Here is a 15,264-nt window from a genome sequence, read left to right as displayed (position 1 = left end):
TTCAGTAGTCCCTCACAGCAGAGCTAAAGCTATGATGCCTGCAAGTGCAAATTCTTGCGCAGCGAGATGTGGTGCCATACTTGAACCCGTTCACAAGTGGTCTTGTTGGCAGGTGTTTACTTGGAAGCTTCTCTGCAGGTCGCAGCTGCGATGTTTTGCATGATATTGCTTTGCTTTTTAATTAAATATTTGTTGAGGCTCTATGATACTGAAAATAGATAGAGCTCTACACTTATTCGAGTGATAATGCGCAAAGAAGAAAAGAAATCAATGCAACACTGTCCTATAGACATTAATTTTCATAAAAAGTACACAAAATTAATTGCTTTGACTCTGGCTAATTTCATATGTGTAGTTGACACAGCCACAGCACCACGGAGGGCTCCCTCCTGAGTAGTTCTCTGTCCTTTGCGTAAATGGTGTCCATAGACTTGCCTGTCCTGTATCATTCCAAGCTGCTCTTGTACGTGAAAGAAATGAAGTAGCTGGTGTTGAACATGCTTGGGTTAGTGCAGAAGGAGTGCGGTAAAGGTGGAAGCACAAACTCTGTAATCAAGAGAACGACTTGCACTTGCAAATGTCAGCGAGCGCATCCTGTACAAGTGGATGTAACAAAAAGGATTGAGAGGTGGGGCCACCATCTCATGCAATGTTATATGCTGGCCGAGGGATCCTTCTGAATCCTCCACTTCCTCAGTCTCCTCTGTATCTCAAAGTATCTCAATGACGCACATATTTTCGGTGTCGAAGCAAATTTTCAGCCGCTGCTGTCTCAACGGCCGATCTCGCTGTGCAGTTGCACAGTACGCTCGTAGCTTCCTGTCATGTACAAAGACTTATGTGCGCGTGTCTGGTGCGGCGGACGGCCAGTGACTATAAAAGAAAAAAAGAATGGTGGTATTCTGCGCGAGCGCGCCTGACGCGGCACCTCGACCAACAGCCAATCACGATGACACACGGGTGCTGGAAGAGGGAGCAAAAGAAGAGAAGAAGGAAGGCAGGGTTCGAAGAGAAGGAAGGCCAGTGTGCGGAGTAGTGGAAGCAAGGTTGTCGGGCTCCGGGTCCGAACCTCAAGACTTCAAGAGCACCGGGCGGAGAAGCGAGGCTGTTGGACTGTGGGACCGAGTCTCAAGACTTCAAGAGCACCGGGCGGAGAAGCGAGGCTGTCGGACTGTGGGTCTGAGTCTCAAGACTTGAGCGCCGGGCAGAGAAGCGAAGCTGTCGGGCTGCAGGCCCGAGTTTCATGACTGCAGCGACGATCCGGCCTCTGTCCTGCCTTTGGTGTTCGGGGATCCTGGTGACCTGGTGCTGAAGGCAAGCCCTTCCTACTCCCCTCCTGCGACTCCTTGGCCGAGCTGTGGACGATCCTCAAGAAGCAAGTAGCGTCTTATCATCTTATCCTCACGCGACTGACGCCCTGCATCTGACTGGCCGTCGCAACGCCGCCTCGTGCAGCTGCACCGACACATGCCAAGTAATTGTGACCGGTCACGAACCTTACTGTTATATATAATTCTTTATTGTGTGAGAACATTTGAAAGTGCATGAACATTTCTATTAGTCTTAGTATCTTGGTTAGCTGGTTTGTGTGTGTGACAGTATGTGGGGGTAATTATATGTTCATGTCTTGTTAACAATCGGCTTCGTTGTTTCTTTTCCCCACTGCGAATTAGTCACAGTGGTGGCCACAATAATTCGAACCATGCAAGTGTAAATACAATCCTGGGTAAACAACCCCTCGTTGACTTAGGAAAACCAAGTCATCACACTTCCACAATACTGAGAGGAACTACTGAAACAGGGTATAGTCACCCATTAATGATTGTTGATAAATCCAAGTGTCATTTCTTAAAGGGGTACTGACACAAACATTTTGTATAGCTTTTTTACTTGATTAGATAGCTGCTGATTCCGTATGGTGATACTATGCTGCCAGAATTCTTCGTACATGCAGCAAGTCATTAATTATATCCTCTTTAATGTGACCAGTCAAGAACATGTGCCAAAAGCAGTGCTTGTTGGCATAAGGTGTATAGATGAGCATGCTTTTTATGTCACAAAGGTTGGAGGTGTCACAAACCTCGGATGCTCAAGTCAGTCAGTCTAATGGGTCAAGTGCAGTGATCGCAAGCCACACGATAGCTGAGCTGCCAAGAGTTGAGTGCACTACATCAGCTATTCATTCCTCTTTTATTCTGCATTAGTCTGCATTTGACATAGGTCCTAGCTGTCACTTCTCTCGAGAACACACAGCACCCTTCTCACCTTGTCTCTTCGATAACCCCACCATATAAAGCTTTTGGCAAGACCACTACTGCAGCTTTCAACCACTGCAACAACCCATGCGTCATTGATATCACATGACCAAACCCCCTAGTTTCGTGACGTGTTGGAGTTTTGGTCAACAAACCTGCAGCATCACTCAGGCCTTGTACCATCATTGTGAAGTTGGAAGCTACCTAATGAGTCAAACAAAATAAATAAAAAATTTATGTGAGTACTCCTTAAGTAAATAGTCTTACTTTGTTTACACAGGCCTCTTGAACATATCTTTGCTTCCTTTGTGCAGCGGCAAAGAAATCGAAGAAGGCAGATGGCACAGACATCAGGACTCTATTCGTTCCACAGCACAGCATCAAGGCAACTGCAACTTCTGTGCCTGCTACACATGTTCACCAAGGTGCACGTCCCAAGATGTCGGAACCGCGCCTCTCCAGCTTTCCTGGCATCATGAAAAGGCTACCTAGCAATGTGCACACGCTGTCTCAACCAGTGGTCAAGTCCCAATCAAACCAGCTGGTTGCCTTCAGTGGCAGAGGCCACATGCTGGGTAGTCATTCCTCTATATCTCAGATTGCAGAGAGAGGCAATTTCTCCTCAAAAGATAAAAGTTTATTACCAGTTTCCAGCTGTGTCTTGGGAACACCCATCAGGGAGACACAAAATTTCCAGGTAGATAAACCAATAGCTGATGGTTCTACAAAGTCAAGTCCTAGCCATTTAGGGAACAGAGATGGCGCTGATATAGAAGTCAAGATGAGAACACCAAAGCTGTCTCATTCAATTCAGCCAACACTGAAAGAGCTTTTAGGTAAAAAAACATCCCCTACAAAACGAACCAATAGAAGAATCAGTGCTGCCAAGATGAAATTCATAAGAGAACTACTCAGCTCTGACAGTGAATCTGACGATGAATGCACGATAATCAATGCGGACAATACTTTGAGAGGGCAAGAAACAGACTCTGGAAAGATGACTGAACGGAGCATATCCACATCACCATTACACACTCCACTGAACACAAGCGCCACCACGAATGTGAGCACTCCTAGTGAGTCGAGATTAGTTGAATGCCCTGCCTGTGGCAGCTTCATGGAGGAGCAACACATCAATCGCCATTTAGATATGTGCCTCATTCAAGATCACTAATTAATTTACATGCATTTTTGAGGAAAGTTGGAGGGTTGTAGTTTTGCAACCAGATTGCATAGTGCTGTCTCACTTTACATGTTTATGCAGAGTAGATGAACCAGATGGATCTTAGATTGTCCCCTGCTCTTAAGTTATGTGTCAAAGAGCACACATTCCAGTGGACACAATATCAGTGGCAGTCGTAAACTGGTTGCTTTGTCGGCAAGAGGCTCCATGGAAGAGTTTTTTGTATAGTGCTATCTCATTTTATATTTTTATGCAGATTAGCCTGCTGGATTTGAAATTGTGCATTTAATAAATTCTATTCGTACGTGCAGCGTACATACGAATGTCAGAGTGGTCACAAATGTTGTATATTTATGTGTCGGAGCACACACCTTCCAGTGGACACAAGTATCAGTAGCAGTCATATAAACTGGTTGTTTTGTTGGCAAGAGCTCCATGGAAGAGATATTTGTATATTGCTATTTCAGTTTATATTTTTATGTAGAGTAGCTAAGCCTGCTGGATTTTAAATTGTGCATTTTATAAATTCTGACTGGTTGTCTTTGAGAGCTTCATGGAAGAACTGGCTAAGAGTTGTCATCTATATATGTGCCTTATTTAATATCGTGATTGACTTGTGTGCACATAGAAAGCAATAGAGCATTTTAGTATTGCTGCATGATGTGTATTTTGTGCAAAGTAGTTGTCTTCAGGTTAGACTGATTGGCCGCTGCTGTTGGCAAGTTCTGTGTCAAAGAGCAAATTAAAACATCATGTCCATGCGAGTGTCTTTTTTATTCATAGCCGAGTGATGTAGATTTTTATGTGTGGTGAAGTAAGCCGCCCTGAATATGAGTCCATAGTTCACGTACCGTTTTGTACAAAAATGGAAAATCTTCCACTTGTGTCTATGGGACCACCAGTCTGGCAGTTACCCACAGGCATGGCTATGATGAGTCTTGTGCAAGAGAGCTGGCTGTGAATGAAACTGTGGCTTCTTATATAAACCTTCTTGAAGTGAGCTTGTTAGTTGTCACAAATTGATTAGATGGAAAAGATTAGTTAAGTCTTTTACCTCTACTATTCATGTTTTAATTCAAGGAGGAATTAGTTGTTTACTATTTGAAAAGAAGTTACAGATGGTAGAGTCCACATGTTACCAAATTAATACACACAACAGTTGTCATTTTTAATGCATTGTTTGACATCAGTTTCAGAGTGCTGTATATTTCTTCATTGTAAGGGATCGTTATAAGGTGCATAGTGAAATCTGGAGGTGGTGGGGGGCCTTAAACATGACAAAGGGGCAACAAGCATTCGTTAGCTCAAGGCTGGCAGGTGCTGAATTCACTGCTTAAGTTCGTCATTTCTTTGTTTAAGTGAAAAGGAAGCGTATCTCATTTATAATTAGTAATTTTAATACATCTTAACTACTTGCTCATACAAGTAGGGATTATGTTCTGTAACACCTGCATTTAGTATTATGTTTTATGAAAGGGCGGAACTTCACAGAGAGATCGGGTTTAACCAGAGTTCGATCAAACTTGTTTGGGGTGCAAAAATCTAGAATTATTAGGTTTTACCCAAAAACGAAGTACCCTACACATAATAAACTGGCTTGGGTCACCTTGTTGTGGGGCTGTGTTCTCTAGCTACTATTTTGGGGAAATTTTTCTACTCAATTTAATTGCCTGAGCCAGCATAAGTGATTGTGGCAAACACTTTTTATGCTGGCATGCTTTGTTCATGCTTTAGTTTTTGAGGGCACTAATGCAAAGACCAGCAGATTCCTCACTATAGCAAGGCATCATGGCAGATGTTAGGCGACACAAAAGTGAAATAGCTGCTCAGTGTGATCGGTTGAAAAAGCCCTTGCTGCATTGCCATGATATCCTGCCATCACCTTTTCACTCACAGCTGCGAGTTTATGAGCTGTCATTGTCTAGTCGTTTCTGGTGGCTAGTCTGGATGGAGGCACGTGAAGGGGCTACACCTACATGTTGGAAAGTTCAACAGTTTTTGAATAAGAGAAGTCTTTGGAGCCAACTTTGGCTCCAGTGAGATCCCTTGTTCAACCACTGTTTATCACTCCATCCTGTGAATGTCTTGTTTGGATGTTGGAATCTTGCCACTTGCTGTGGGTCAGCAGCTATGCCACTTCACTGCTGAGCACACAGTGGTTAGAGTTTTAATCACAGTGGTCACTTTTTGACAACAAAAATGCAGGAGCACATGTACTAACAACCTAGTGGCGAGAACTGGAACGGCTTGTGTAAGTTCTTGGTGTGTAAACATTAAGTGGTAGCCACTAGCTTGAACTCATTCTTTAGGGCGTTTTTCTAAGGAATAATGCAAAAAAGTAGATTCTTTCATCTGTCTGTGAAGAAAAAAAAATAAGCCACAAAAACAGTGTATTTCATAACTTGCAAAAAAACAATATTTAATGTGGGCAAAAGTTGGTTTTAATGAATATCAAAGGGAAACATTGAGTTGTTTCATCATTTGGGAGAAAATTAGTGCTAGTCAGTAGTTTGATGTTCTTGGTAAAGATGTGGACTAATATGATGGGGCATGCTTTTCGGTATTATGTAGATGCAAGAGTTGTTGACAAGTTTGGCTCAGTTCCATCGATGACCCCACATTGTGCTCAGTAGCAAGAGGATTAAGTGAATGGGCAATGCACAGCTGGATATTAATGTTGACAAAAAGCATTCCACTTTAAACAGTAGGTCTTCCTAGCTTAAATTTAACACAAACTGTACCAGGGATTACAAGACTACTTTTTTTGCTAAATATAGTAGGCATGGCCAGTAAGGGCAATTATTGTAGTTACTTCCTTCTGCAAGTGCACAGACATTAAATGCATGAAGTGACAAACCACATCAAAATGTTGCGGCCCCCAAGGGTTTAATGAAATCATATTAGGCCTAAGAAAATCGCAAAGGATCACAACAATATTGTGTTTTATCGTGGCACTGCCAATAACGATAATTGTTGCAAGTAGTTGTTTCAAGCATTTTCTCTACAAGACAGTATCCAGCAGTCTGAAGTATGCAGTTCTTTGCGTTGTCAAGTATTAAGACTAGGCAAGAAGTTATGCTCACATTGGACAGGTGTCTTTGCTAAAAGCTTCAAGGCCACTGTGTAACTAATAACTGCTTTTGGGTGCTGCTGCTCATCTCTAGCTCGAGTTACTGTATATGCTACCTTTGGTAGCATATACAGTAACTCCAGCTACAGCTCTGGAGCATACAGAAAAGTTTCCTAAATTTTTGCAATCGCCACAGCAAAGGTCAAATAAAAATCCATTAGACATGCCAGAAGACAAAAAGTACATGCTGAACAGTGACCACTCGATGGTCATCTCAACATTTCAGCTTCGATATTGTTTCGCTCTAGTTGGCAGATATTTACACATAAAACAGCTCCTCATCGCCAGAGTTCCTTGAAATATTATTCCAAGCAACACTGACAAACATCGGGCACGGTGAGCATGGCAGAGCATGTTCTGTGTGATGCTATTCAAAACAAATGCCACTCAACGCAACAAACGTCACTGGCAGTTGGTAAAAGTCAGGTTAAGGCCCGTGATGGGAGCGCGCAGGCGTTTTATTCACTCAAAGACACGCGCGAGACCGGGTGAGAGACGTGCTAGAATATGGTGAGCAGTGCAAATACTCCGTATACAAGGGCGCAGGGGTAGAGGACGAGCGGTTGCTGATGCACCATGCTCAGCGCTGTAACGAACAGCTTGGACGCAGACAGCGCGCACCAAACGACGACTGCGAGCGCGATGGCGGTACCCAGGCTGCCTTTCAGCGAGAACAGGATAGACAAGCCCGACAGTAGAACCATGGGGAGCAAGCAGTAGCCTAGCACACTAACCGTGCAGCCGACCGAAATGCCGGATGCACTCATCAAGTTCAGCAGCGAGTACATGGCCAAGCATCCGAGCACACCTATTCCATAGATGTAGCCAAAGTGCACCTTGCCCGTGAGCAGCAGGAATCCTCCAAACGCCAGGCAAAAGACTAAAGGTCCTGCGAGATCAGACTCTTGCAGTATGGCCGCGTCTGGGTCCTTCATGGGGTTCAGCACTGCTACTGTCTTCTGCAGTATGTGGTCAAAGTTAATGCCCAGCTCTTCTAGCAGCGGCGGTTCGTTTTCGAAGTCGTCATCTGTTCCGTAGGGGCCCAAGCTGGAATCTGGCGTCAAGATACTACCGGTGTATGGCGACCCTGATCCCACGTAGCTCGATGGGTCGCCGTAGCCTGCGTTCACTCCCCCGCCGGGTGCTGTGTAATCGAAGGTCGCAAACTGCTGCTGAGCTCCGAAGTCATGTTGGGAACCTGTGTCGTAAACGTAGCCTTGCTGAACTGGCGGTGGGTTATTCCAGTCATAATAATAATCCTGGTTTTGACCATAATTTGACATGATGCCCGCTGTGCGTACATTGACTAGCGGACAGCGTTGACAGCGTCACACTCCGGAACCGGAAGCGCACAATGACTACCCTCCAAACCCGTGTGTCCCGTGTGTGTTGTTAAATTAGTACTGGCATGACATTGCGACTTGCGCGTATATGTTTTTTTTTTGCATTGAATTAAGGTATAAACATTGTAAAAAAATAATGGCAACCGTCAGAGCACTCTAGATAATAATTATACTTGTTCTTACGAGCCAGTTTCGGTTTCACTTGGCGTACTTGGCGCGCTTCGCGTTCACCTTCTAGCATAACTCCTGAGAAGAAACAAAATATGTATTTTAATGATTCAAATTTTGCTTTCGTCGCTAAGTGTCCGTGGGTGTATGAATTTAAAATATTAAACATCCGTTGTGGCGAACAAGCTTGTTCATATTTACAGGTAGCACGCTATTTTTATTTTATTTTATTTATTATTATTTTTTTTTTTCTTATTTACAGTCACATCTACACTGAGCAGATATATACAGGACGTTGAGGTGGTCTGGTAAGCGTCAACATTCTTTACAAAGGGCCCTTTCCTTTGCTGGTGTTTCGATGCCGCAACTCCGGTATTTTCACGAATTCGTGTTGACTTTTTTTTTTTTTTTTTTTTTTTTTTTTTGCATAGTGTTTACGTTGCAATATTGAAGCGTAGGCCAGTTGGTGCAGCATTGTCAAGAATAAAATAGCGCAATACACAGGACAGAGATCACTTATGTTTTTTCAGCCTTGCGCTCTGTCCTGCGTATATAGCGGTATTTTATTCTTCAAAATGTTCACGTTTCAGGATTTGCCAAAAAATACGACTCGCGTAAGTTCGACATAAGCTTATTTTACTAAAATGAGACTTAGAAATGCTACGCGACTATGCGTTTGAAAAACCGTCAGTTTTCTTTCTGTTCTCTGTGATGTGAGCCACGCAGCCTTAATTGCGCTATATTTTGCGGTATAAACTATTTGTGAACAATGTAACACTGCCATATATATGTGTCTTCAGGTGTGCACAATCATTTCAGGAGGGCACAGTTTTTTTTTTTTTTTTTTTTTTTTCTTGCGCAGTTGAGCCGAATAACTTCGTTCAAAAAGTCAGCCTCGACTGAGCTACTAATAATTTACTCGATAGGTTTAAATCGTCAAGCCCTAAAAGGTACGCCTTTCCCCACAGGTTTTAAAGCGGAACTAACCGAGGCAAGTGGTTACAAGTTCCCAAGCAAAAAAAAATGAGCTCGGCAGGAAATCGTGCGCCCGAAGGCCCGATCTCGGCCTTCTGAGCCGGGCCGGGCTTGGTTGTTGCACGTGGCCAATCTAGCTGTTTGCCGACCACAGTCGGCATCAGGCCGACGTCATGGCCGCCAGTTACTTCATTGTGGCCATGGTTGGCCGCCGTATGGGGCGACGACTTCCGCACGACGGTCACAACGTGGCTTGTCCACGGCCAGCATTCTAGCTATTGCCGGCATTTATGTGTAGGCTTTCCTTTTTTGCTCACATGCACTGAGTGTTTCTTTTTCTTTCTTATGTCGATTTTTTAAGGCCCCTGCTGCAGATACCAAATATTCCGCTTGTTCAGCAGAGTTACCTTAACTGCAGACATTACATTCTGGATAACTTGTAAGCTAGTGCAGCAGCATTTAATTGAAAGAGTCGCGCTAATTATATTTTTAATTAATCGCTTTAGGGTACATGTCGTAATGGTGAAATTAGATGCCGTAAGCGCGCAGGACATATTCAATGGGAACCAATTTTTTAACTAGCACCAATTTCAAGACATACAAAGTCAAATTAAGTCAGTAAAATGAGTTGGTGTCTTGAATACTACCCTCGAACATTGCATATATTCGCAGTGCCGCAAGAAAATACAGATGACACCAAGGCATTTTTGCCCCATATTTTGACGTATACCTTGAAACTGCATGGTACTAATTACAACATTGGTTCCAACTGAATGGGCCCTGTATGTTAACGGGCTCATTTTCACCATTGCAACATGTGCACTAAAGTTAATAATTAATAAAATAATTGGCACGGTTTTGTCAATTAGCAACTTATGCACTATACTGCTCATTTAGAAAGTAATGTCCACCTGTTAAATGCAACCCAGATGAATAAACGGATTGCCGGTATCTGCAACAAGAATTTAAAAAATATATATAGTTTGACATAAGAAAGGACACCCTGTATAATTCACTATTTAATTCATGCACACGTTTGTGTCCTTAAGCGCGCTATATAAAGAAGGCGAGCGCTTTGTAGAGAAATTATCACTACACCTGATTTTTTCGACTTTTATTGAACTATTTAGATACAAACACAACAGAAACTGGAATACTTTGTTGTGAAATGCTGTAATAGTAGGTTAGTGGTTGGGACAAACATAAAATGGGAATTAATCAATGGCACTCTTGTATGGATACTTGAAAATGTCCTTCCTTGAATTGCGTATGCCCATTTATCCGAGAACTGTTCCGCCAGGTCACTTGACTGATTCTGCTATAGTCCCGCTCTAGTATCTGAAGTACAGACATGTACTACGTAAGTTTCAGAAATGGGACATGTATAACTATGATATTTGACGAGATGCTTCGTGGCCTTTCAATAACTCTTTAAGCATTGTACTTAATTATGAACAAGTTCTGACACAACCCTGATTTTTCATGACAAACCCTAAATACGCATCGCACAAGCAAACGCAGTCTCACATTATTTAGCCTCAAAACAAGCGTCGCGAAAATCTCACGCTAGCTGGGCGAAATTCGCCTTTCTATAAATTACCTTCACCGCGACTACAACGTAGTACACACATCATGCCTAGTATAGGGTGTCCCAACTATCATGCACCAAGATTTAAAAATATGCAAACACCACGTAGCTGGACAGAACCAAGGTAATATTGTTTGCCATCGCTTGGAGATACTCAGCTAGATAATTTTTTTTGCATTCCGCCTAATTACATATTTAGTCCTAATTAATTAATGAACTTCTCAAATATTATAGATTAAAAGTGTCAACGAGAAAATTGTAGAGCAACATGAAAAACTCCCGATACAGCTTTCTGTTGCTCAATACATGTTACATAAAAGTGTTTTTCCAAGCGTGAAAGAAGCCCGCGAATACACGCAAAATTGCCACGCAACTCGCCGCTTCAGGCACTTTGCGTGTATTCGCATGTTTCTTTCACACTCGATTTTTACTCAATTACTTGAGTAAAACGCTGAAGAAATAAACATTGTCATAATCCTTGATGTCATATTATTGTTATAATTATTATATAGGCATTTCATTTGCTGTTGGATTGCATACTATGCAAAGTGCTTGCTCCCCCCCCCCCCGACCACAACCTCCCCCCCCCCCCCCCACTCCTGGCAGAGATCCTGGGTGCGCTACTGGACACCACTGTACTATCAGTATACTGTACTAGAAAGTACACTGTACTATCAGACTGGCACTAATCGGAGCAGATACAAATTGTAACATATTAAGGCAGAAATAAAATGAACGAAATTGCATTAACAAAAATAAAAAAGGTCATAATCACAGCAATAAATAAATGTGAAGCAGAATTCTCAGCAAAAAAAATTAGGATAGAAGAAAAAAAGCACGCGCCAATATTCCACTGCTGTGAAGGTAGATTAAGTACTAGCGCAGCAGTTTAGCACACGACATAGAGGTGACACAGAATTTAGATCAAAGGAATGCGCAAATTTTATTTCTCTTGGCGCATCTGCCGGTCCCCCTTTCACCCAAGAGGAAATGATGATGCTTATTAAGGCCCAGGATCAGACCTCTCAAATCCTGGCAGTCCAGAGGGCCCGCGAGAGGGCCATCAGGTTTGACCTGATGGTCCCCGAGTGGGCCTAGCCAGGTGACGTCGAGTTTACTCGCGTCTATTGTGGACCCAATAAAGTTCACTCACTCACTCACTCACTCACTCACTCACTCACTCACTCACTCACTCACTCACTCACTCACTCACTCACTCACTCACTCACTCACTCTTGAGCGGAGCGGCGACGCCGGTTATCCCGAAGAAAGGCACGCGCACCTTTATTTTGATCGGCGGTCTTGATCGGCGGCGTTCATTGATGATGATGATCTAATGCACCCCCTTTGAAACGGGGCGGTGACAAATGTCACCTAGCCTGCTTGATTTAACTTATGCTATGCATGTTTTTTTTATCTAACATTTTTGTATATATTTCATTATTCCTTTTTTCCCCCTCAATTTCTACCTCATACCGCTACCTATGACTGTAAGAGATCAACTAAGGTCGTATTAAACTCTTCCCCGCTTTTTTTTTTCACCAATACTCTAAACGTCTCTTGCTTATCTCGGCTGCTGAGCGTTTGATGCTTCCGTCCACTTTAAACCCAAGCGTTTCTGGAAGGTGTACGTTACCTATACTGTTCGCACTGGGTGAACCCCTTCACATTCCATTAGGACGTGTTTAGTGGTCTCCGGTTATTTGCTGCAGCATACACATGCCTCATCTATAAGTTCCGAATATTTGCTCCGGTATGTTTTGGTCCTTAGGCAACCGGCTCGAGCCTCAAATAGCAAGGCACTGCCCTTTGTGTTATTTTCCCTTCTAATTTCTTTCTTCTCATTCTTGTAAATATCCATGGTCCTATTTGTTTCCATTCTTTGCATCCAATTCACTGTCTCTATTTTTCTCACTTTCTTTCTGATGACTCCTCGTTGTCTATTTACAGCTTGAATTATCCTGTACTTGGTTGCTAACTTTTATTATTCACGTGGAAGACTACCGCCACCTCGCTGAGCCGGAGAAATCTAGACACGCCCGACGGGACCGCCACGCCGGGAGAGCGGAAGGAAACCAGGCATGCAAGAGCTTGGATCGACGACAAAAGGAGGGCGGTGCAAGCGTACACATGACCGACGCGGGTCGCACAGCGGCAAATCTTTGAGAGAACCTTATTACCTATCTGAGAGCCTATTGATTTTGAGAATGGTGCCTATTGATTACTAATCTACTGAAAATGTATATCCCAGTCATGAGACGTACAACCTTTTGCATAGAATGAAGCGATTTTGTCTGCACATTATCTACACTCAGCGGTTATTCTTATCTAATTGACTGACAAGAGGCGAGGAGCACGCTCTAGTGGAGAGGGTTTCGATGGGGCCGAGCCAGCACAGTGAAGATAGATAACCGCATGAAGAGGGTGGTGCCGGCTTCTCCGATTGGTCCGCTTCGCCTTACTTAGCTTGCGGTGGCTGGTCGAAAATCGCGGCGGCGTGCAACTGAAGGATAAGAATGCCGCTAAAACGGATCCTCAGCAAGGAAGAGTTGGCAGAACGATGTCGTATACGTGCGGAAATGGCTCGATAACGTTTTACTGCCACGCAAAAAAGGTTTATCACTCGCAAATAAATACGTACTCACCGGCAGGTGCGAGTAGCGAGGGCCTGAGCGATCGGCGGGCAGCCATCTTCTATTCATTTCGGAACGGGGCAGTCTGTGGCTATTCAGAAAAATTTTCAGTTTTGTTCGGCATATTAATGCATTTTTTTTCACGTACACGTCACTTTGACGTGGTGAGTTTTCGTGGTATTGTGAGGTCGCGTGACAGACAGGCGAAGTGGGCGTAGCCAGAAAACATTGGACCAATAGCAGAGGGCTAATGGTGAAAAGGGGTCGAATTAGGAATTATTATTTTTCTTTTGTGCGGTTTAATCATGCATAATCAGTGTGTACACGTTATATCAGATGGGGAGCTATCGCGGTTTTCGTGACGTCGCGTGACAGACAGGCGAAGTTGGGAATGGCCCGAAAATGTTTTCACCAATCGTGGAGGCTGATTGCAGAAATTGGAATCAAAACAGTTTGGAATCATTTTACGTTATAGCGCCCCAGGTCCGCGAACTTAGATTCTGTCCTTCAGAGATTCACGGAACTGGCAGTGATTCAGCCCACGCGAACTGATAACACTAACAGCTGAACTAACAGCTAGGTTCCAGAACACAGGACATACATGCCCATGTATTTCCACACAGAGGACTTGCTCGTGCATAATGCACTGACTTCCGCAACCTTTATTATTTGCTAGGGCTACGAGTCATTTACTTCCGGACTTGTATATTTTTAGATATACTATAAGCGACCACCTTGTTAGTTAGACGCGGTTTTCGCACACGAATAAAATAGTGTTGCTTAGTAATAACAATTTACCGTACAAGCCACAAGGCGATTAAAACCCTTTTTTCTATTAGTCTTGTTCGCGCGGTACCGTGATCAAGCGCGAGCTAGGGAGCAGGTGGGGAGGGGGGGGGGGGGGGCAGGTGAGCGGGCGTCTCCTTCTCTAGCCCGGCCGTGCGCCGCCCGAACCCTATCTTGGAGGTAATCTCCAGCGTGTGCGAAAATTGAGCGAGCCGATCGAGACGGCTGGCGGCTGCATGTGCGCTGTCTTTTGCGTGCTCTTCTAGTGCCTGGAGGTGGCGTAACCTCAAGTTTCGGAGTCGCGTTGAAGGGAGATGTAGCAGATGTGTGACGCTCCCCTCTGCGCTATCACCAGCGTTGCGAGTGTTCGCAGACATCGATTGAGAGCTGTTCATGTTTGCCTATGCGCGCGTGGCACAGTGATTGCTAATATAATTAGTAAGCGAATGTTCACTGGAATTTATACGGCCGATAAAACTAGGAAACTAATTAATTCGTGTAGTGCAACACTTTGCTATCGCGCTATCAATGCTTCGCCTTTCGGGCAAAACTGCGACATTTCGTTGAGCCCAACGACTACAGTGTTTCCCCGGCTATCTTGTATGAGCTGACAGCACGTCAGCAACCATTTCGCAGAACAAGCTAATTTAAGCATCTCCAAATCGTTTTACACTATATTCAGGTGACAACATATCCGAGCAGCACCGCGCCAGCTCGCAGAAGGGAGGAATAAGGTCCCTAGATTTCCTGCTCTTTTTTGAGTAGCGACATCTGCCTCCGTCGGCCGCCATGTTCTTCCTATAACCTCCTGAAGCGGCGTATCCGCGTAGATAGCATGCGGCCGTCAACGGCCGTACTGCACCGAATGGGTCAAATGTAAGTTTCAGGCATGGGGCCAGACAATCAAATACGAACCCAAAATCGGCTTAGTACTGCACTGTTAAGGCTAAACGCGAAATCTGTCGCCGTGATTGTGAACCGAACGTACTGATGGTGTCCGTTCTCAACTCATCTTTACGGCGACGCCTGCCGCGTTTCTAGCTGCGGTCGCGCGGACCGCAGGAAATCCTTCGCACAAGGAAAACACAAAGATAAACGCGCACTGAAACATACGCCACGCTAGCCCATTCCGCTGGGAAAGAAAACTCCACTTAACCTCGATAATAAAAGTTTATTCTCTCTCTTGCTCACTATAATGCGTCT

At 44.1% G+C, this 15,264-nt stretch overlaps 2 protein-coding genes across 2 annotated transcripts in view; one reads left to right on the top strand and one right to left on the bottom strand.

The window, feature by feature from the left end:
• The window catches only part of LOC119435963 (DNA-dependent metalloprotease SPRTN-like), a 34,364-nt gene extending 30,162 nt beyond the window's left edge, over window positions 1–4,202 (top strand). The window contains exon 7 of the mRNA XM_037702674.2: window positions 2,570–4,202. Coding sequence (XP_037558602.1) covers window positions 2,570–3,429 — 860 coding nt within the window. The 3' untranslated portion in view covers window positions 3,430–4,202. The remainder of the gene's footprint in view (window positions 1–2,569) is intronic.
• A 2,764-nt stretch (window positions 4,203–6,966) lies between these two features.
• Window positions 6,967–7,919, bottom strand: LOC119435964 (protein YIPF5). The gene has a single exon (XM_037702675.2). It carries the CDS (start codon window positions 7,849–7,851, stop codon window positions 7,069–7,071), a length of 783 nt encoding a protein of 260 aa, XP_037558603.1. The 5' UTR covers window positions 7,852–7,919; the 3' UTR covers window positions 6,967–7,068.
• Window positions 7,920–15,264: the final 7,345 nt, after the last annotated feature.

The sequence above is a fragment of the Dermacentor silvarum genome, chromosome 1, assembly GCF_013339745.2.
Source record: "Dermacentor silvarum isolate Dsil-2018 chromosome 1, BIME_Dsil_1.4, whole genome shotgun sequence".
NCBI lineage: Eukaryota > Metazoa > Arthropoda > Arachnida > Ixodida > Ixodidae > Dermacentor > Dermacentor silvarum.
The sequence above is the reverse complement of the archived record's forward strand: the minus strand, read 5'-3'. Positions and strand labels throughout refer to the sequence as shown.

What these genes read in the sequence shown, in the direction of transcription:
- LOC119435964 (XM_037702675.2), bottom strand. Translation starts at nt 7,851, where the DNA reads ATGTCAAATTATGGTCAAAACCAGGATTATTATTATGACTGGAATAAC.